This window comes from Cryptomeria japonica, chromosome 10 (genome assembly GCF_030272615.1).
Source record: "Cryptomeria japonica chromosome 10, Sugi_1.0, whole genome shotgun sequence".
In the NCBI taxonomy this organism is placed as follows: Eukaryota; Viridiplantae; Streptophyta; class Pinopsida; order Cupressales; family Cupressaceae; genus Cryptomeria; species Cryptomeria japonica.
Window position 1 is genome coordinate 249940228 of NC_081414.1, and position 22737 is coordinate 249962964.

The following is a 22737-nucleotide window of genomic DNA, read 5'->3' on the forward strand; positions in this document are numbered from 1 at the left end:
TAGTCTTTTTGGGGTCTGGAGCGATTTTTGGTGTTGCTGATTTACCTATGGCTGAAGCACATTTTCGATCACAACTCTCTGCCTGAGTGTCTGATCATTCTGGGTACCGGCTCATTCGTCCTTCCTGCTACTGGCGATTCATTCTGTAAGTTTGTGTCATGTTTTTTGGAGCATTGAATTTATTAGAGAAAATCGAAATTCCTTAGCTAGGCGTTGGGTTTTGAAGGTGCATTGGGATGTGTGCCAAATAATGTGTGGGTTTTGATGGCTTACCTTTGGTTTGTTTTCATCGCTGTTGGTCTAGTGTTGGTTTAGGATTGATTTTGGGTGAATCGGGTGAGTATTGAGAGAGATATGAGTGATTTAGTGGGTTCATAGGCTGCTGGTTATGCATTTCCAGCCTGCAGTTTTGATGTTAGTAGAATTTCATGTTTATTATCTTTGATGCTCCGCATTACTCTTCTACTCTCACTCTCTCTGTTATTGTAAGGTTAAGTAGTAGTACTACTAACCCATTCTGGCTTGTAAACTCTCATCCCACTGAAAAGTGGAAGAGGCTGGCTTGCCGCCTATATCAGTTAAATTGTAATTCAGTCCTCTCGCTGAAATATCACGGTTGAGTGATTTGTGTCTGCTGTATGTTTCTCTTGGCTGGTTCACCACCAAGTTTCTTGCTTTCCCGCTGGATAAGCGGAAGGGGCTGGCTTGCCACCCAATATTGTATTCACTTTATCATTTCAGCAGATTTGAGATCTAACGATCCACTATTCACCGTATGCTCTCACCTTCCCACATTGGGCATTTGGTGATCAAAAAGTGGAAGGGTTGCATTTTTCAGCAAGCTTTGAGTTTATGCTTTCTAACCTTAACGGGTTATCTGTTGGTTGATGTCTTGTTGGTCTTAAAAAAATATATATATATGTATCGGGACAAAGCAAACCAAGATCTGATAGACCAATTGCTTGGTGCCGGTCCTAAATCAAGAAGGACCCAACAATTACACCCTGACGCTGAGAGATTAGAAGACAAACAAAGAGATTTAGGAAACATATGGACGCCTGAGAGGAGCTATGACTTGTTTATGTTCCATTACAAAAGAATGTTCTGACATGAACTTGTGTGTAACCCATGGCAACTGAATTTAGGGAGATTGGTTGTGCCCAATGTATATGTGAATGTAGAGCTAATGAAAAGAATTGCAAGAAACTATAACCCAAAGACAAAACGGATATGTGATGCTCAGGGAACACCCGTTGTGGCAAACACTAGAGATTATATCTCCTTAGTTTTTGGGTTGGATGACAACCCTGACAAAGGACTAATGTTAGGAGACCTCAAAGAAGAATATCACAAGGTGGACACTACTTATAAGAGATGGAGATTACCTCTGCATCGACCAAGAATAAATGGAAAAGAGCTTAGAAAGTTTGAGATTGATGACAAGCATCCTTTCTTTGTGGAATTGTTTGCAGAGTATTTTCAGCGTACTTACTATTTAGTCTGTCATGTATTAGGTTTAGATGCTCCTCCTCTTATGCCACTTGTTCCAATGGTTTTAGTAGCTGATATACAAAGTCATGGTGCCCACCCTTTTGATTATGCGACATATTTGGCACACGATATTGATACAGGTCTTCGCTCAATTCAAAATAATTAAATTGTATGCATTTTAAGCATTACTCCTTGCTTGTGCATATGTTTCGGTATGTGGGCCAATAAATGAACATACGGACAGAGCATTTGAAAATTGTGGACTATGATAGGAATGGTAATTTCAGGCTTGTACAAATGTGAACTGCAGTATGGGGCAGCAGATGCACTAAATCTCACTTCTTGTACTTTGTAGAATATTTTGTCAAGTCATTGTATAAACTTTTTGGTCACCCATGTGATTATGCGTTGGCACCTGCGATTCAAAGGTTTCTTCGGCCAAAAGACAAGGTTGAGAGAGGAAATCTACCTTGGATTTTACAATCAAAGTGAAAAGAAAATCTGGTAAAGAATGATTGAGAAGCTCTGTTGGGGGTCAAATCTTTGTTGATCTGGTTTCTTTTTTAAACTCATTGTTCTATACTCCCTAAAATCTTTGGCGTTGTATCTTATGTAATCTTAGTACTTTCTAATTATTAAATCACTTTTTTTATTATTAAAAAATCTATTAGCATATCCATACTAAACATAAGAATTCTATTTACATAGACTACATTTGTGAATTATTTTATGTTCCTTAGAAAGATTGCTTCTAATTCACTTTAGAATTCTGTAATTGGACTTGCTCTAAATTTTAGCTTAACAAAAAATTTAAAAGGGCTGAAATTGGTTTTTCTTGGTTGATCTTCACATTTTAAAGATAACCCAGGAATGTCTACAGCATATTAATTTTTATTTAAGTTTTTCTAGCCTTTATCATTATGTTATTTATTCATCACAACTCGAACTGGTCTTTCATACAGGCACTGTTGCACTCAGTTCCTTCTGGAAGGATGATAGTCCTTGACTTGTTTGCTGAAGTGAAGCCTATATGGCATCGCTCTGACCAGTTCTATGGCACACCTTATGTCTGGTAAGTATTATTGTTCTTTTATTATTTATTTCATAGGTTTCTCTAAACCCAAAAATATCTCTTTTGATCCTTTCAAATCTGAGCAAAGAAACAACTCGTGTGACATATGATAATTTAGGTGCATGCTGCATAACTTTGGTGGCAATATTGAAATGTATGGAGTCCTTGATGCAATTGCATCTGGGCCAGTTGATGCTCGTACAAGTCAAAATTCAACTATGGTATGTACAATGTGCCATATAAGTTTTTGGTGCAATCTTTGTATCCAATTTTAATCTTATACTTACCAATTTATGAAGAATATTGTTCTCAGTATTTTGCATAAAAGAATGAAATCAATGCTACAGGAGATTTCTGTTTCAGTACATCAGGTTGTATCTCTTATTTCACTCAGTGGGATTGTTTTTTAGTTTCTTCTGGACCTCTATTTGAGCTTGCTTTTGGGTTATCCATGGCTATCTTTGAAATGTCCACGTCCTATATTTTTTCTGTCATTTTATTATTTTTTTCTCTTTTTCATAATTGTTGCATAACAGAGAATCCAATATTGGAGTCTCTTCTTAACACGGTCTGTTTCTCATATTCTAACTTCATAGATGGATCGTGGGTGATATGCTTGTCTCAATCAGATATTTATTCCACATACTAGTTGTGTTTGTCTGCCATGGCATCTTGTGTCCTTCAATAAAATATGATGTAGTTTATGTGGCCAAAAATCAGCATAATCAGCATATTGTTCTCAGAAACTGTTATTCAGTTAAATTTCTATAAGATTTAAGATTGTCTTTATATCATTATTTTCTTACAGCTATCACATATTTCTTATGACCTTTATATATTTATCAAAAGGTTGGGGTGGGCATGTGCATGGAAGGCATCGAACATAATCCAGTTGTTTACGAGCTGATGTCAGAAATGGCATTCCGTAGCGAGAAAGTATATGTTGAGGTAAGGCAGTTAATCAACATTATGTTTGGCATAGGGTAATTTGAAACAGCTATTGAGAAACAAAAATTTTGTCGGCTTTCAATTTTTGATGTATGATTTGCCATTGGATTTTGATCTGTAATTCACAATTTATGGTGAAGACTAAATTTTATGATTACATCTATAATATTTTGATAATAAGAAAACAAAGGTGAGATTTTCCCATAAAAGTAATATTTTCCCATGTAACCAGAATGTTACAAAGTTTGGTAGCTAAGAGCTAAAATAAATTATAAAATTTTAAAACAATTAAAAAATGTTATATGAGAAGAAAAAATGATTTAGATGTCTTTATTTTTTGCATCTTCATCGTGCAGTAACAGTTTTCTAATAACCAGAATAATCATGTACAGAATAACACTTTACCTTAACATGTGTATATAATTATGAATTTTCTTTATGTCTTCTTCTATTGCTCTTGTTTTAGAGTTTATGTGATGCATCTTAATACAGAAATCTCCTTTGATAAACAAGGTAGGATGCCCTGCTTTCGCTGATGGTCTACAATCAAATGTCAGTCATTCATGTCTATGTTATAGTTTATGTCTATTTGTACCTATTTCTGTTTACAACTTCACACCTTAATTACATTAATTTGATTTAGTGTTTTTCTTTGGAATATGAAATAGATAATGTCCTTTTGTTTTTATTCCTCTAAATAATAAAATTTGTTTAGTCTCTTGTTTAGCCCCACCTTAGGCATCTACCAACCTCAATAATTGATGGAAACTTTAGTCATCCAGTCATACTCTTTAATTACATACTAAGTTACCGGGTATGCTTTCTTATCAATGACTGGGAAGAACTACACAACCATATTAAAATTAAATATAATAATAACTCCAAATTCCACAAGGAATAATTGCAAAAGTAAAAGGAATATAAAGTTATAAACTAATGATTTTTTAGGTAAGTTTATCCACAACCCATGTCAGGTCCCCTTCTCAAGCGTAAGTTGTAGGTGATTGTTACCCCAATTTCTATATTTTTACCATAGGCTAATGAGATGGTTTAAAGGGAAATTAATTAAATAATTAAATATTAAAGTTGTCAATAAAAGTCAAACTAAAAGACAACTTATATTTAATTATTTAAAAGGTGTTATAAGAGATTAATTTAAGTGTTGTTAAGCTCATGGTACAAAATGGTGATGAAAAGGACACTTCAATTATAATTTTATAAATTTGAGGAAAATTATTCCGGAAAAAATAAAAAATTATTTGATTTCCTCAAAATAAAATTATAAACAAACTCTACATGTTTTTTGAAGCAATTTCCTTTTGCAAGAAATAATGCACGTTCTTCTCCTCTTCCTGAGGATAAAAATGGTCTAGAATTTTAAAGCTTCAAGGATGAAAATCCTCCTTTTTTTGTGCCCCCAACTCAGGATTTCATTTGTGCTTTAATCGAGAAAGATTCTTCCAACTTTCAGTTTATTGTGTTTCGGATTTTGGAATTTTTGGAGGTTTTGACTCTTGTTGCAGACCATGCTATTTATGAAAATTACTTCATTAGTCTTGTTTGTTTTCCATACAAGATTACAAGGCTGTTCTTTCCTATAGGGCATATAAACACTATAGATTTTGACTGTAATCTGGCCGCTTCTCCTAGAAAAACCATTATATGCCTCTGATCAAGCTGTACAAGTGCAAATCTCCTTCTAATATGGTGGTCGACTGAGGTTTGATTGCCTATTATATGATTTAATAAATCTTTTTCTTGGCTGTACAGTATCCACAGCAATTTGAAATAAAATAATGATGAGTTTGGGTGACACAAAGTAGCTAGGTATTCTCATTCATTTAGGCCATACATCTACAAAAGAATTGGATGGGGTTGTGCAAGTCATACCATGAAGTTTGGAACTGATTTACTTCTGATAATTCCTTCAAAATCTGATTTCTGACCTTTGCTGTTAGAAATCAAGGCTGATTTTTTGCTAGAGAAGGCTGTACAAGTGCAGAAACAATTTGTTATTTTGCTGGTTTCAGTCTTTGTGAAGGGCGTTGGATTTGATGACTATGAAACTCCTAATTTTGTATTTTTTGGACAAATGCAGCAATATATTTTAAATATTCCCTAAATTAGTTAAGATTGTACACCTTGGAGCTGATATATTTATCAAGATATTCATATCTGAATTGTTTTTAATCAGCAAGTTGAACCTCCAGCCAGCCATCTTATTTACAAGTAATCCTCATTTTTTGAAGTATATTTGAAAGATTAAATTCTGTACCTTCAGTTCAGTCGTCAGAAAGTTAGTTGTTATAAATTGAAGTATTGTAATCATGTTTTCTAGATCTTCACATTCCAATAATATTGTAATTTGTACGGTTATTGCTAGTAGTTCTAGGCTTCTAGCAATTTAATTTCCTTACCGTCAAGTCCTGTTTATGATTGTAATTGATCCTGGTCAGTACATCTACTGGATCTAAATTTATTTTCAACATATTCTCTGCCTTGCATGGTATTATTGGAATCAACTGAATTAGTCTGTCATTTTGGCATTGATGCAATCCTACATGTAATCAACCAGTTTGGATTGATCAAAATTTCCATTCACTATCAACAAGTTTGGCTCGATCAATTTTATGATTTGTTTCCATTATAAGTTGGTCAGCTAGCCACTAATATATTTCTTGTAATATTTATCTTTCCTCAATGTACCTCCATATTCTCTCAGTTTGCACACCTTGGGATCTTGGTCATCAAAAGAAGTAGAATTTGAGTGATTGCAAAAAAAATTGATTTGAAGGATTTGAATTAACGCCATACAAGGTTTATTATAGCCCAAATGGAGGGGGTCTCCTTTGTATGCATGAATGGGAAGAGAGACTAGAGGAAATATACTCTTGCCATTATGAGTTAGGATGGAAAATCATAATAATCTTGAATTAGTTTGGTTTTAAAAACTCATTTGCACCCATCACTAGATGCAAGAACACAATGGTTACATATGTCTAGCTAACTAATGGCACATGATAGATGGCTTTTTTGGAGATTATCTTGGAATTGAGGCTCAAAAAGGTGTTCAAAACTTAGGAGAGGATTCTTGTTCATAGACCATAGGTACTAGCCTACTAGGTGAACTCTAATCTATCGTCCATGTTGGTTGGAGTTTTGTTAGACTTAGGAGAGGAAAAGGAGATGTGAGCTCAATGGCCAATTTGATGGTGATGAAACATATGCTTGATGGTATAAATGAAACATTGCAGATTGCTACTCTCTTGGCCTTGGACTACCAATTGGAAATGGAGCTCTGGCAACCAATGGCTCCACAACTATACAATAGAAACCATTTATTAGAACTTGCAATCCATTGATGGAGACAAGAAGGAGGCGGACATCCAAGAAAGCAATGGACTTCTTGAAGCAAGTTGTGGGATTAAGTGATGACACTGGCATCGAATGCATGATATTCCTATTTGCTAACACTCAGTGTAGGACAATTGAAAGTAACGAGTTATATAGATATTATTTTATTTTGAATGGATTAATATATAAACAAAAATTAGGGCATTTTGTTTATAAGCCTTAGCATTGTTATGCATCTAGGATTTTGCTGAACCCAAGAAGCTGAAATGTAAAGTTTTTATATTATTGTTTAATGAAAAGGGAGCAGTCCTCATGACAGTAGTTTATATAGCAAAAAAAAATCTATCTAATTAACTAAAATAAATAATCTATTTGATAAGAAGTTAGCTCCCTAATAAAAGGTTGTATCATTTGAATTATACCCTTTTATTTATATATAGATGTTACTTTTTTTCTTTTCCTTTTATTAATTCCTCGAAAATTTAACTTTTCAAACTCTGTACATGATAAAAATTCAAATGTTTCCTCGTTTCTTTTCACTCTATATGGTTTTTGTATTTGTCGTAGTTTTTTATGTTATTTTTAATGCATTTTCATTAATTTAAAACACTAATTAAGGCTTCTTTCTCTAATTTATTCTTTTAATTTGAACTTTCCAAAAAGTCAAAACTGATTCCATCAATAAGAATTAAAAAGATTTTATCAACAGTACAATTAATTATGAGCCCAATAGCTTACATCAGATTAATAAGACTGTTCACAACCATAATCCAATAGAATTGTAGATCAACTGATGGAAGGTTTGGTGGACCTGTGGGAGGTTTCGGTCACCCAGTACGTGCAGAGGGAAGCTCAGGAGAGAGCGGTCCCTAAAGACATGGTATGTGGTGAACTCACAGTCAACCCTATCGTATTTGATCTTAAGAGCCTTTTGAGGCTGTTGGCATGGAATCTCATTGAACGACAGGATCAAAGGGAGGAAAACAATCGTGAATGTCGTCGGCAGCACATGCTGCAAAGGTACGAAGAACGGAATCGTAGGGAAGAGGAAGAGAGGGATATGAGCAGACGGTGTACCCTTGGAAATTAATGCCCCTATGGTCGAATAAAGACTGAAGGCATACTAGTACCACCCGAGAGGTAGGGGAAGGATTAGTATAGAGGTCCATACGTATAAGAGAACAAAGTGAGCGGAGACAATAGCTAAAGGAGATTGATGAAGGCTCTGAGAGTCCAGAAAGGCAAAGCAAGAGTCAGAGTGTGAGTAGGAGCCATAGTCGGGAGAGGTAGAAACCGTGTACGTGGAACCAGTTGGTAGAGGTTGCAGGGAACCTATTGTAATTTTTATGCCCTAGGTTTATTAGACAAATTTATATCCTTTAGTTATGCCCTAGTTTATAATCAGATTTAACATAATTCAGTAAAACCAGAAATGAAGAAACTAAATCAGAACAAACACAAATACCTTGGGAAAACCTCCACGGAGGAAAAAACCAGCATTAAAGACCCTTAGGTCAGATTATATATTCTCTTGATAGCAAAAGTACAATACTTAGCTCCTGTTACAAATCTGAATCCTTCATGAATGACAGATCTGCACTCCTTCAAGTCTATACCAAAATTGCTTTTGTCCTCTAGAATTAATTCGCCTAAGTCTAGATAATTTCGCAACTCTCAGGAGAAAGCTCACACTTCTTTTGGCAGAGGTAATTCGCTGATGATGAATGTTTATTTGACTTGCAAGTGTCTTGTTTTATATACACCTTTAACCTTGATTTAATTGCAAGTCGGCCTCATTAATTTGGGCGCCAATATTGTAGTAGCGTGTGGTATTTAGGATAGGGCTGGGCTTATCCTTGGGTCACGTTACCCTTTAGGATAGGGCCCAGTCCTAAGTGGGTTCGGATGTTGCCTTTAAGGCAATCCGAACCCATCCCTTATCCTAGTTACAAACAACACCTACCACTTCCAGATGTAGCGGAGGAAGATCTCGCCGACCAGGCCACACACTTGATGTCAAGTGAAGACTCTGAAACCCAGTCTAAGAACAACCCGTCCAAACACTCCAAACGTGACAAAGAGATAGTACGAGACCTTGAGGGCAAGGTTGCCGAAATTTTTGAAACTAATCTGTATAGGATTAGGAATCTATCTTTGGCGGAGCAATCAAAAATAGGAGGGTCCGAGCCAAACACTCCAGGAAGGAGAGAATATAGAAACGAAGGTGACCAAGGTGCAGAAGATGCAGAAGGTGGACGCATAAAGAGCTTGTGCGTGGCTGAGGGTGCAAAAGAGGCACCGAAATGCGAAGAGCAAAGCGATCCAATCTGGTTGTACACATATTGTACCTTCCAGGCGGCACACGATACCTTCCACGCAAGAACAATGTTGCAAAATCAGAATACTCCAAAGAGGCAAAAGCTTCCAAGGTTCACGGGCGACGAGTCGAAGGGCCCTGTACAGCACTGCAAAACATGTATAACCATATGGGAGGCAAATGGCGAAGATGACCAGGATTACTGGCTGAAAGCGTTCCCTACCACCCTTCGGGGGATTGCAATTGACTGGTATATAGACCTCAACACCCAGCACAAAACAAGATGGAGTGATTTGAAGAAGGCATTCCAGGAGGAATTCAAACTTTTGAGGGATGACAACGAGATTGTGGCTGAAATTTACAATACTAAACAAGGCAAAAGTGAAAGTGTTCGGGCTTACAATCGTAGGCTGAAAGAATTACTGAACAAGATGGAAAACCAGCCACCGGATGGACTGAAGAAACAGCGGTTTGTGGAGGGACTTGTGCCATCCCTCAGAAGGAAGATGAAGGTGGTCCCTCCACCATCATATGATGAGGCTTATAATAGAGCAATGGACATTGAAAGCGAAAACAAAACATTAAAAGTAAAGAGGAGGGCGAGTGATGATGATAGTACGAATGGAAGTAGCAACGGGGAGTCCAAACCCATATAGGCCCTCCATAGAGACATGATGTGAATGATGGAGTTGAAGGCCAATAAGGAGAGTGGCAGAGAAGGTAAAGAACTCTGGTGCACCAACTGCAAAGCAGAAGGTCATGCGAAGGGAACATGTCCAAGGAAGTCTTTTTGTGACATCTGTCAAGTACTGGGACATTCCATCAAGGAATGCTCGTACAATCTAAAGACACAGAGCACACAAGTGCTCTTCGCCCAAGGGGAACAAGCTACCCTACCAACCACACCAGCAAACTCCAATGCTTCACCCAAAGGATACCGCAATAATCGGTGAGGGAACAATCGGTCCAACAACAACACGCTGAGAAGTAAAATCCAGTATGATGTAAAGGGGCAACCCATGATCTAGTGCCATAAATGCAATGAGTAGGGCCACTTCGCTCGTGAGTGGCAGAGCTAGAACAATAACACAAGTTTGTTGTGTAAGTGGTGCGGTCCTAGGAACCATGAGGACACTGACTATCCAAAGAAGAAAGGGGTAAATATGCTAGACGTCAAGGAGCCAGACGAGGAGGTACTAACAATCACGAGGTTACAGAGCAAAAAGGTAGTATACCCCGATCCTTATACAGAGAAGGAAAGACTCCGAGAGGCAAAGGTAAATGTTGAACGGGCGATGACAGAGGAGCGAAGGGCCTCACATGATGCTGCTAGTACCCCACTACGGTCAAAGTCCAAGAAAACTATAATAAAATAGATGTTGCAGGCTACCGTACTGTTGACGTGTATTTTGTACACTATCAAACACAGAATAAAATACCCAAGGGTACCTTATCCTCTCTTGAATAAAGTCTCTGAATGCTAAAGATATCGCAAAAAAGGATCAATCGGGATGACTTCAAGGTTCTTGTATGTAGGATCTCTACGTGTGGATAAGCTCTCTGTGGTATGATGTGATTTGCTGGAATCACAAGGGGACTTACATTTGATGACTGAACATCTGATTTGCTTTGAATATTGTTGGAACACAGGATTTTACTGCGTTAGATTTGAAAAAAGAAAAAAAAGAAGAGGGCGAGGAAAGGATCTAATCCTAACACTAAGAATGTAAGAGCAATGAATGATCTTTGATGAAATTCTAACTAAGTCTTGTTTTGACATCATAGGAACATCTCCACAAGGTTAGTGCGATCTTCGAAGGAAAGCTTTATGATGTTCAAATCATCACTGCAGGCATAGACACCATCAGGTTGATGCATATCAATGAAGAAGCGATAATTGAAGTTAAGCTTAAGCTGAATGATTCCAGTTGACTACACAAGGCAAGTCTGCAATCAACAAACTGCTAGTAGTATGGATATACGAATTTCACCATCAATCAAGCACATTTCTTCCACTCATCTAATAACATGAAATCAAATATGAGAAGTATAAAGACCATGCAAATTGTCGAATCGACCCATAAATTTCACCATTTCTTCAATGAAGTTACAAGTCTTTTACAACAACATCTTGGCAACAATCTTTGCCTTCTCTCTCTACTCTACTCTAATTGCTATTCTAATCACCTTCTAACTACTCTCTATTCACTAACTCCTTTCTAACTGCTTTCTATCTAATGCTTTCTATCTATTGCCTTTACAAAATGAAGAGCCGAGGCTTATATAGTGCCCACAATACAATTCGATGGCTAAGATCAATTCGAGATCAATGGCCAAGATTCAATAATGAAAACCCTAATTAGGGTTTGTTACAACCATTACATAACATTTAATGCTTGACCAATGAAATAATTGTATTGCTTGGACACATGTCCTCTCTGGAAAATTCGACCAATGGATAGCTGGGGTAGGTACATTGAAGTTTGTGCTACCTTCTATGAGTTAGGTACATTGAATCTGGACATTGTTGAGGTGGACCAATTCGACTGGAGGAGTGATGACTAGGATGCCACCTCGTCTGACACTTGTAACTTGGTAGATATTCAACTTGATGTTGTTGAGAAGCTAGCTTTAATTGATTCATCTGGAACTATCTACTTCTTCAACGAACCCTTGCTCTGACTTCTTGTGTCCTTGATTTGCAGGATGATGATGTACCTCGCCTTGGAATGCTGGATTGGAGAAGTCGCCCTTGTTGATGTTTGATCGAAGAAGGTCGTCCTTGTCGATGCTAGGCTGGAGGAGGTCGCCCTTGTCCTTGCTTGATCGTCCTTGATGAGAACCTGCCGACTTGTAGATCCTTCGAGCTTTGGAGTCGCCATCTTGATACCTACACAACATTTCAAAATTAGTAATATATCTTGAAATCTAAAAATTAAACTTTAAAAGGAAGATTCAATATTTTAATTAGGAAACTTCATGATAAATCTCGAGTTATCATTTCCTAATTAACCATGCAATAATTAGATTTTTCTAAAAAATGTCTAAAAAAATCAAACCTTGAATAAGGGTGTCAAGATGATTTTGCCATACCTCCTCTTGAGAATTAACTCTAAGAAATGATGTAAAAATAGATGAATTTTGCTAGGCAAAGTGTAGATCAAAGCTCTCCCTTGGATAAAATGCACCTCCTTTAGCTTGGAAAAGAACTCCACCTTCCTCTTCAAAAATCTGGAAATTCGCCTTCAAATACCTTCAAAACATCTGGAATTTATCCTCCAATCTAGCAAGAAATTCTCCTCTCCAATAGCTTCTCCACACTTAGTAGAAATTCGCTCCACTCCTCTGGATTTCGCTCCTCAAATTGCTCTCCAATTTCGCACTTGAAAGGATGATTGAATGATTTGAATTGTGAAAAAAAACACCTCCAATATATAGAGCGCTTACCTTCCACTTACCCATGAGGCCGACCTAGCAAATAGGCCAAAAAATAAATAAATTTGCAAAAAAACAAGAGGCCGACCTAATAAAATAGATAAAAATAATACCTCAAGCGCTTCTTTTTCAATTTTAATTTAATAAAAATTAATTTTAAATGCCTTTCTAATAAAAAATCGATTTTTTGAGGCTAAAAATTAATTTGTTAAATGTCATGCGCTTTTATTAAATGCCAATTTAATTAATTCTTTTTTCAAATATTTCGAAGTTGATGATTTTGGCATTTCATGCGATTTGGAGGATGTTAACGTTGGGATATTGCAAAATAAAGAATGCACATGTTAAGCGCTCTGGTCCCTTGGAGAGGGACAGGAGCACTTTTCTATTTTTAGGCTAGGATTCTCAATTTTTTGAAGTTAAACCTTTGTTCACCATGCTTTAGAAGATCTTTCCCATCTCACACAACTTTGCCTTAGCATAATCTCGGAGGGAATTTGTTGTTTTCATAAAAAGCGCCCTGGTCCTTCAGTGAGGGACAGGAGCACTTTTGAGTCCATTGCATGAATTCTTGATCATATCAACTTCAAATTATCCTCCAGGCGTAGAATATCACATTTCACTCCATCTTGAGCCTTGGTAATAAAAATATCATTTCAAAATGCAAGGTAAATGGTCATATTTGGAAATTGCGCCCTGGTCCCTTGGTGAGGGATAGGAGCACTTTTGCCAATTGTCGTCAAAATTTGCAACTCTCACATCTCAATTCCACTTCAAGGCATTTTAAACACTTTTTCAAACTTGCGCCTTGGCCTCGGCCTCAATTTGTCCAAAATTGGCGAGAAAGGTGAGATAACATGTTAAGTGCTCTGGTCCTTCAGTGAGGGACAGGAGCACTTTTTGCAATTTCAAGCCTATCCGTCCTTTGCTAGCTTCCCAAATTATCTTCAATGGGCTAATCATGTCCTCTTTCATTCATTTCAGTCACAAACTCGCCTTGGCCTTGCAGGAAATTTACACATTTTGGAAAATCGCTCTGGTCCCTTGGAGAGGGACGGGAGCACTTTTTTGAAAATCGCTCGGGTCCCTTGGTGAGGGACGGGAGCACTTTTTACATCTTGGCATACTTCTTTGTTCTTTAAACCTCTCAATTGCGTCTAAGGCATAAAACATCATTCGTCCTTCCCATCCAAGTCAAGTTTTGCCATAAAATATCAAACAAAGAGGAGAAACTTGAAAAGGTGGCATGGTCCTTCAGTGAGGGACAGGAGCACTTTTTGGAAAATCACTCTGGTCCCTTGGAGAGGGACCGGAGCACTTTTTACATCTTGGCATACTTTTTTGTTGTTTTAAACCTTCAATTGTGTACAAGGCATAAAACATCATTCGTCCTTCCCATCCAAGTCAAGTTTTGCCATAAAATATCAAACAAAGAGGAGAAATTTGAAAAAGTGGCCTGGTCCTTCAGTGAGGGACGGGAGCACTTTTTGTCATTTGGGTTGATTTACTCCTTTGTAGACCACTTAAATTATATTCAATAGACAAAACATGCTTCCCTTGACCTCTTCAAATCATAAAATTGTCTTGATCCTGCAAGAACAATGCAAATTTGAAAATCAAGCTCCGGTCCTCCAGTGAGGGACGGGAGCACTTTTTGCCTTCTAAGCCAAAATGTCTCACTTTTCACCTCGAAATTCCTTTGCTAGGGAAGATTTCATCTTACTTCACGCTATGAATAAAAGTTAATGTCCAAAAGAGGTCTAAAATTGTGCATATAAAGAAAAGCGCTCTGGTCCTTCAGTGAGGGACAGGAGCACTTTTGACCTTCTAGGCAAAAACTTCATCATTTCTTTGCTTTCAATCAAGTCTGGATGCTTTATCACGTTCATTTTGCCGTCCACCATGCCTTTGATGTTTCAATTTGACCAAACAAGGCCAGGAATAACTTAAATAAGCCTTTCGCCCTGGTCCCTTGGAGAGGGACAGGAGCGCTTTTGCCTTGGTCCTCCTAAGAGGGACAGGAGCGCTATGCGCTCTAGATCCTCAGTGAAGGACAGGAGCGCTTTTTGGCTTTTTGAACTCTCTATCAGGATAATTTTTATGGAATATAACATTTAAGTATAAGAGAATGTCACTTATACTTTAAGTTATATTCCATATATACTTTCAGGATGTTTGAGAGTGGTTTCAGACCTCCAGGAGTTATATTGCAAAATCTAGTTTTTTGAGGTTTTTCAGTTTCCAGACTTAGTCAAATTTCAGGATTAGGACATTCCAGACTTAGCCAAATTTCAGGATCAGGACTTTCAGACTTAGCCAAATTTCAGGATCAGGACTTCACTCAAGCCGGACTTGCTATCCATGTGATCCCCTTGGCGACACTCAAAATGCAAAGGCTAACTGACAAAACCCTAAAAAACCTAAAGAACAAACCCTAGAAAGCAAAAAACAAGGGTCCCCATTTGCAATGGGGCGATGTGTGAAATGGTCACAACATGTACCAATACGGGGGTATCTGACTTTCTGCAGACTATGCCACAATTGAAAATGGCCCTCAAAAATGTAGTCGGCAACAATATCATTGGCTAGGAATGTCATGAGCCAGCGGCCAAATCACGTGGCACGTCTACCATGGACCCCATGCTACTCATCCTGAGTTTTGGCCGGAAGCCAACCATAGTAGAAATGGAGATTATGGGATGGGAGCTAACAAACACCATCATCGACGGCGACTCTAGAGTAAATGTATTGTCGGAGGAGACATGGAGGGGTTTGGGCAAACCAACTCTCTAGCCACCAACATTCCACCTTGTAGGTGTCGACTAGCATGGCATCAAGCCCTTGGAACACTTATGGCACAAAAAGTTGTCAACACCCAACATTTCTTTCTGGACTTCGTCGTCATTCCAATGGAGAAAAAGGCCTACGATGCTCTCCACGAGACAGGTTGGTTGATCATGGCAAAGGTAAATCATAACTGGAAGAAGAATACACTCTCCATCGAGAGTGAAGGGCGCAAACATGTGATTGACTTGAGGAACCAAGCAATGAGCGAGGAATTGGCATCATCCGATTTGGACTCAGATGACTCATGATTATGAATGGGGTTCAAAGGACGGAAAGGGAAAGATGGAACCCAATGACGAAGGAGTATTGGAGTTGGAAGGTTGTTCGAAGGATGAGACGAGCTCTCTTAACGGGCTTTCCATTGGTAGATGGATGACTACGAGGTCTTCCACACGGAGTGCCATATGTTGCAAATTTGTGAGATGGAGGAGACGGGTGGCGAAGGTACGGATAGTGCAACCTTTCCTCCAGAGTACGAAGAGTATATCGAGAAGGCCTACCACGGGTGGATGATACACTGAGTCATCGGTTCAAATGAGGTAAGGCCATCAAGTACGAGGAATCAAATGTGAAGAAAGTGAATTTGGGAAATGACGACAATCTGAGGGTGATCCTCGTAGGGGATGACTGGAACCCCATACTAAAAGCAACGACCTTCAAAATATTTTTGGAATACAAAGACGTCTTTGCATGGACATGCAAGGACTTGAAGGGGATACCTCCAGAGTTGTGCATACATCGAATACTCCTCGTACTTAGTGCCCAGCTTGTACGGAGAAGGCCGTACATAATGAATAAAAGCTATGCGGCCAAAGTCAATGAAGAGATTGAAAAAATGTTGGAAGCTGGCATTATTTTTAAGGTGGAAACAAGTGCATGGGTATCACCCATTGTCATTTCTCTTAAAAAAGAGGCGAATCAAATCAGAATCTATGGATTTTTGGTGCTTAAATGCAATGACCATCAAAGACCCCTTCCCAATCCCATTCACGGACAGTATCTTGGAGTAGGTGGCAAGCCGTGAAATGTATTCATTCCTGGACGGATTCTCTGGTTACAATCAGATTAGCATCGCAAATGATAACAACTTGAAAACCACCTTCATAGTGGAAGACGGAGTGTACACGTACAACCAGATGCCCTTCGGGTTATGCAACGCTCCAACCACCTACCAACGAATAATACTACACATTTTTTATAAGATGTCAGTCGGAAATTTTAAGGCTTTCCTCAATGACTGGTCCATCTACAACGAGCAAGAAACCCATCTGAAGACATTACGAGAATGCATGGAGAGATGCTGAAGAGCCAGGTTGGCTCTCAATCCAAAGAAGTGTCAATTCATGGTACCACAGGGCAAGTTCCTGGGTCACATTGTATATAAAGAAGGGTTGAAGACAAATTTTGACAAGGTAGGGGTCATAGTAACCATGGAAAGTTTGGAGGACATGACGAGAGTCAAATCCTTCCTTGGACATGTGGGTTATTATCAGAGGTTCATTAAGAGCTTTGCGTAAATTTCTTGCCCACTTGACAAGCTGACAAGGGCAAACCATTCGTCTGGGGAACAGAGCAGGAAGAGGCATTCAAAGAGCGTAAGTCCCAATTGGTGGGTGCACCAATCTTGGCGTATTGGATTGGGACAAGGAGTTCCATGTACAACCGGATGCCTCCAACTATGCCATCGGCGCTACTTTGGCACAGGTAGGCGTACAAGGGCTGGACCATCCCATCTTCTTTGCCAACCGCCTACTCTCCAAGGCCGAACACAATTATAGCACGACAGAGAGGGAGGCACTTGGAATGGTATACTTCATACAAAAATTTCATCATTACCTCCTAGCGACACCGTTCATGTTCTACGTGGACCACCAAGCCCTCATGTACCTAGTAAACAAGCCAATCATTCAAGGGCACGTGAGCAAATGGCTATTGTTACTCCAAGAGTTTACTTTCACCATCATAGTACGGCCAGGAAAAAGCCATGTGATTGCAGACCAGCTATCCCAAATCAAGTCCAGAGAGCCTCCAAAGGGGGTAAATGAGGATTTTCTTGATGTTGTTCCAAATAGCAGCATTACCTCCCTAGTACGAAAACATTGTCGAGTATCTGTCTACCTCAACATTTCCGAAGGATATGCCGCTAGGGGAGTGACAGAAGTTGGCATTGAAAAGCACGACATTCCAGTTTATTAATGGCTTGTTGTACAAAATGGGACCTGATCAAATACTCCGGAGATGCGTGATGCAAGAGGAGATTCCTAGCATACTGAAGGAAGCACACAACAGACTTGTCGGAGGGCACATGAGACCCGACACCACTGCACAAAAAGTTCTATTGACGGGGCTATGGTGATCGACCCTCCACACAAGCTCTCGTGAGTGGGTCATAGGGTGTGACACATGTCAATGGACAAGGAAACCATTGAAGAGGGATTTTATGCCTTTGTTCCCCTCTTAGCCAAAGGAGTTGTTAGAGAGGTGGGGGCTGGATTTTGTGGGGCCACTGAAGGTAAGTAGCATGCACAAATGTTAGTACATCATTGTAGCTACTAAGTACTTGACGAAGTGGGCAAAGGTCGGAGCACTTCTAGACAACACCGTTGTCAGTACGGCAAGATTCCTCTACAAGTAGATTGTAATGAGGTATGGTATTCCTATCCAAATCACCAATGATCGTGGGGTCCACTATGTTAACCAAGTCATCAGAACAATGACAATGGAGTTCAAAAAAATTCACAATCTGTCAAATCCATACTACCCCCGAGCAAATGGGCAAGCAGAGTCAACCAATAAAGTGTCAGTATCAATCATTTATAAATCATGTCGAGTGGAGCAGGAGGATTTGGAGGAGTGGCTTCCAACGGTACTATGGGCATACCAAACGACATACAAAATGACAACGGGTCACACTTCCTTCCAGCTCATGTACGACCAAGAAGTTGTGGTGCTAGTGAAGTACACCATACCGAGCCTACGGGTTGCAGTGGAGAACCAACTTGGGGATGCTGAGAGCCTAAATGAGCGCCTTCTGAATCTCGCATGACTCGACGAATGGAGGATGATGGTGTAGTGGGCGACGACGGTTGCCCAACAAAGACGGAAATTTTGGCACGACAAACACCTCCGGCAAGCAAACTTCCATTTGGGCCAGTTAGTTTTGAAGTATAACGGTTGTAACGAACTCCAACCCGAGAAGTTTAAAGTTAGCTGGTTGGGACCATATAAAATCGAGGTGGGAAAAAACGAGGCAGTGAAACTCTCCACTTTGGATGATAATCCCATCCGAGACCCATTGAACGGCTCTAAGTTGAAATTTTACAGAGAGCGAGATAAGCCTGCAATCTTGATCAATATGTTGGGCTACACTACCAAAGGAGACTAGACAATTGGCCGAAGTAAGGAAATTGAAGATCTTGTGGTTGTGGCAGAACCATACAAGCCCAATGAAAACTAGGCCGAACCGATCACATTTCTGGAGGCAAGATTGGTGCCCAAACATGTTGAAGGCATCGCAATGTCGCGGATCCATAAACATCTTACCAATGCTCTTTTAGGCACCCCAGCTTTGTGGGAAAGTTACGTAGGACATTGGTGGGAAAGGGCTCCGTATGAAGGGACCCGGGAAGGATACATAGCCTACGACATTGACGAGGAGGTTGAGGCAGAACTAGCGGGAAAAGATGAAGAGCCGTGTGACTCAAAGGAAATTGATTTGGAAGAATATGGTGCAGCCCTCAAGCCATGCCTAAAAATAGTGTTAAAAGGGGAAGATTATTTTATGGCAGCAATATATCCCAACGAGAGGGAGGCAGCCCCCAACTCACTTTGGCAAATAGTTCCCAATCCTACGGGCCCACCGCAAATTGAAGGGGAAAGAGTGACCTAGCACCAGCAATATGGGGGAAGATACGTAGATGGATAGTACAAGGGGGTGGGACCAGCGCCCCTACTGGATAAAATTTTCAACCTAGAGTATGTGGGTACTTGTTGTGAGGAGGAATGTTTTAGATGGCCGTCATTCATTTGTGTATGGTTACACAACTCAAGAATCAGAATGCCACTAGAGGGAGACCCTATAGGGGTGAAACAAAAGATGGAGGAAGGAGGAAAGGATGATGCCGAGAGGCCCAATAAGAAACAAAAGAGAGAAGTTGGCAAACAAGCAAAAGTAGGTAAGACAATGACGTGCACAAATCAAGTTGCACAGATTGAGGAAGAAAACAAGTGCCGCTACAGAAGAGGTGGCACACCCAAAAGCACTCGAAAAAGCAATCGAGGAGAATTAAAGGTGGGAAAATACCAACGAATGTTAAAGGTATGGAGGATTAAATTTAAATTTTTTTGCCAAGGTAAAATATTAAAAAAATGCTTTCAAAGGGATATATTAAAATTAGAAAAAGAAAGGCAAGATATAATAATTAAAAGAAGGGGGTTAAAAGTTATGAAAAAATTAAAAAGAATGGGGGAAATAATAAAGTCAAGAAAAGAAAAATTATATGTAGCCAAGAAGAATATGTTTTATAAAAAATTGATAAAATACTTGATTATGACCCTAACCCGAGAAGGGAAAGCTGGTTATAAATTTATGCACTCTCCTATTCAAAAGCATTCAAGTTATTCACGTAGTTTGGAAGGGTGGAGAAAGGCACAATCTGGCAAGCGGATTTGGCAAGGGGAACAAAAAACCTTGGTACAGATTGAAGGCAAGCCACCAGTAATACGATAGGGAATCAGTCAAAGGGAAGAAGAGCCTGCACCGTACTAAATTCGCATAGGAGTATTGGCTACAGTGAACACGTACAGTGGCCATACAGAGACATTTGTACAAACTGTGCGATGGAAGGAAAATACAAGGGAGTCCATCCTGATCCAGAGGAAATTTATGCCCACGATAGTGAAGGAGTTCATACCAAAGGAATCCGTACGGAAAGAATCCATACACAGCATGAAGGAATTCATATGGAAATCAAAGACATTTGTATGGAGGAGAGAATCTGTACAAAGTTCGAAAGAGTTTGCACAGAGGTTGGAGGAGTTCGTGCAGCCGCTGACAGAACACAAACGCCAGAAACCAATCCAAACACAACATAGGAAATCCGTACGAAAGCGGAACCAGAAGAAGAGAGCCACGTTGAAATTCCATACGAAAACAATTGCCAATACATCTCCGTACGAAAAATTGGAGGTTGCTTGACAGAAGTAATTCCATACGAACAAAGGGATTGGCTGGCAGAGAAGTGGAAGGAGGTAATCCCATACAACCATCACCATACATACAATTCATACATCATTCCATACGGCCAAAGAACTTTAGAAAATCCACAAGCAAAGTTTTCGTACAAACAAGCTAAAGAGGGATTTTTGTACACTAAGGTTCCGTACGGAGGAGAAGACAGTTGGCAAAATTTGCACGGGCAGGAAAACGGTTGCACCAACCATTTTGGACAAGAAAGTGTACATCTGGCAGCTAAAGAATTATTCAGATGCATGACAAAGACTTCATTGCATATAAGTCTTGACTAGAGAATGCCAAAAGTAAGTTTTGGAAACCTCCAGGATAGAACAAAAGTGAAAACAATACATCCAGGAGCCATGGCCACACCCAGTAGCAGCAAAGGCAAGAAAGTCAGGGCACGAGTACAGAAGGACAACCCAGTAACGGTGCATTCCTTGACATGGGAAGGATTGAATGAAGCCAACTGTCGAGCATGGTAGAACAAAACCAACAACTCCAACGTTATAAAGACAAATCTCAAGCGTGTTGGGATTAATAAAATCATACAAATGCCTATTTTCAATATCAAGGAATTTGAACCCGTGTTGAAGGCAATGGTGGCAAGATACAACAGGCACACTCATCGAACCACTGTGAAATACGAAGGATGCAACATTACCATTTCCTTTTCCACCATGGAATTTGCCAGTGTTTGGAATTCCTTCCTAGGGGAACGTGGTGGCGAAGAGGAAAATGCCAGCCGAGCAGAAGAAGAAATTACTAAGCCTAATCTGTCGAGGTGATTTAACGAAGGAAGAGTTGGACAGCATTTGGAAGAATGGAAGCAGTCGAGGCATGAAAAGAACATTCCTGGCCAACTCAAAATGGAGGTGCATAATCGATGTTATCAAGAGCAGACTCACAGGGGCAAGTAGGGCATCAGACATTGTCGTTTGGATGTTATACTTAATGAATGGACTGCAGAATGACACAATCTACAATTGGGCATCCTTCACTACAACATAAGGCATTTTACATGTCGCATCATGCAATTGCATTGTTCTTGGAAGCCATACGAATAGGAATGCCCGCGGAGAGAAGAAGGCATTTGCAACTGCTCCCCAGAGTGGAGCCCTACAATCCACCAATTTTCTATTGGACATACCTGGATACCATGGCAGTTGGCGAGGACCAACCTCAGAGGAAGAAATGGCGGCAAGATGTGGCACAGTTGAGCAATATGGGAAGTGACACCAGTGAGGACACTCTCGAGGCCTCATCGTTTGAAGGGGACAGTGCAAAGGAAGATACCTTCAAGGTGGTGGCAGCAGCACTCCAAGGGGAAGATGAAGTAGAAGTAGTTGGCGAAACATGGTTGGCAGAAGGTGTAGGAGAAAGTGGAGTTCCTCAAACAGTTCCTAAGACTATGTTGGATGCTGACATCTTTGCACCCCTCAGCGGAAGTAAGGATCCCAAACCTTCACAAATTCCTAGAAGTCATGACAGCCCTGTTGGCGATATGGAGGATGTGACACCGTCGAGGGAAGAAAGGATCCAGGATACTTCAAAATGGGTGATTGTTGATGTAGTCAATGTGGAGGCATCACCACCACCCAAGGTGAAACCCACGACAGGAGTGACATCGACACAATTCAGCCCCACAAGGATTATCAAAAGCCAGGAGGAGACAATTGATTCATGGCTGTTGGAGACATTGGGCGTTCGGGTGGAGAACCTGCCAGAGTTACCATCACCTAGTAGAATGGAACCACCATCTGGCAAACCTAGCGGAATGGAACCCCATGGGGAAACAAAAACTCCATCGGGCGGAAGGGAGAACACTGCACGCACAACAAGAATTATAGGGGTTGGGCGAGCATGCAGGTGGGGAGGAATCTTCCTCTCTTGAGACAAAAGAACTTGTGCTACGCTTGGGGAGGCCCAATCCAGAGGATCCCTTTGGTACTATGCAGCAATGTGTGTCTCAATTGGAAGGGATGGCCAAGTTTTTGAGCAATGTAGGCCACATGATGAAGCATATTGATGTTGGTCATG

General features: G+C 39.9%; 1 protein-coding gene across 2 annotated transcripts in view; it reads left to right on the plus strand.

The window, feature by feature from the left end:
- LOC131059858 (alpha-N-acetylglucosaminidase) overlaps positions 1-22737 on the plus strand; it is a 180479-nt gene that overhangs the window by 133624 nt on the left and 24118 nt on the right. For both annotated transcript variants that reach the window (XM_057992916.2, XM_057992917.2), the window contains 3 exons: positions 2454-2563; positions 2682-2784; positions 3413-3511. In XM_057992916.2, the coding sequence (XP_057848899.2) occupies positions 2454-2563; positions 2682-2784; positions 3413-3511 (312 nt within the window). The remainder of the gene's footprint in view (positions 1-2453; positions 2564-2681; positions 2785-3412; positions 3512-22737) is intronic.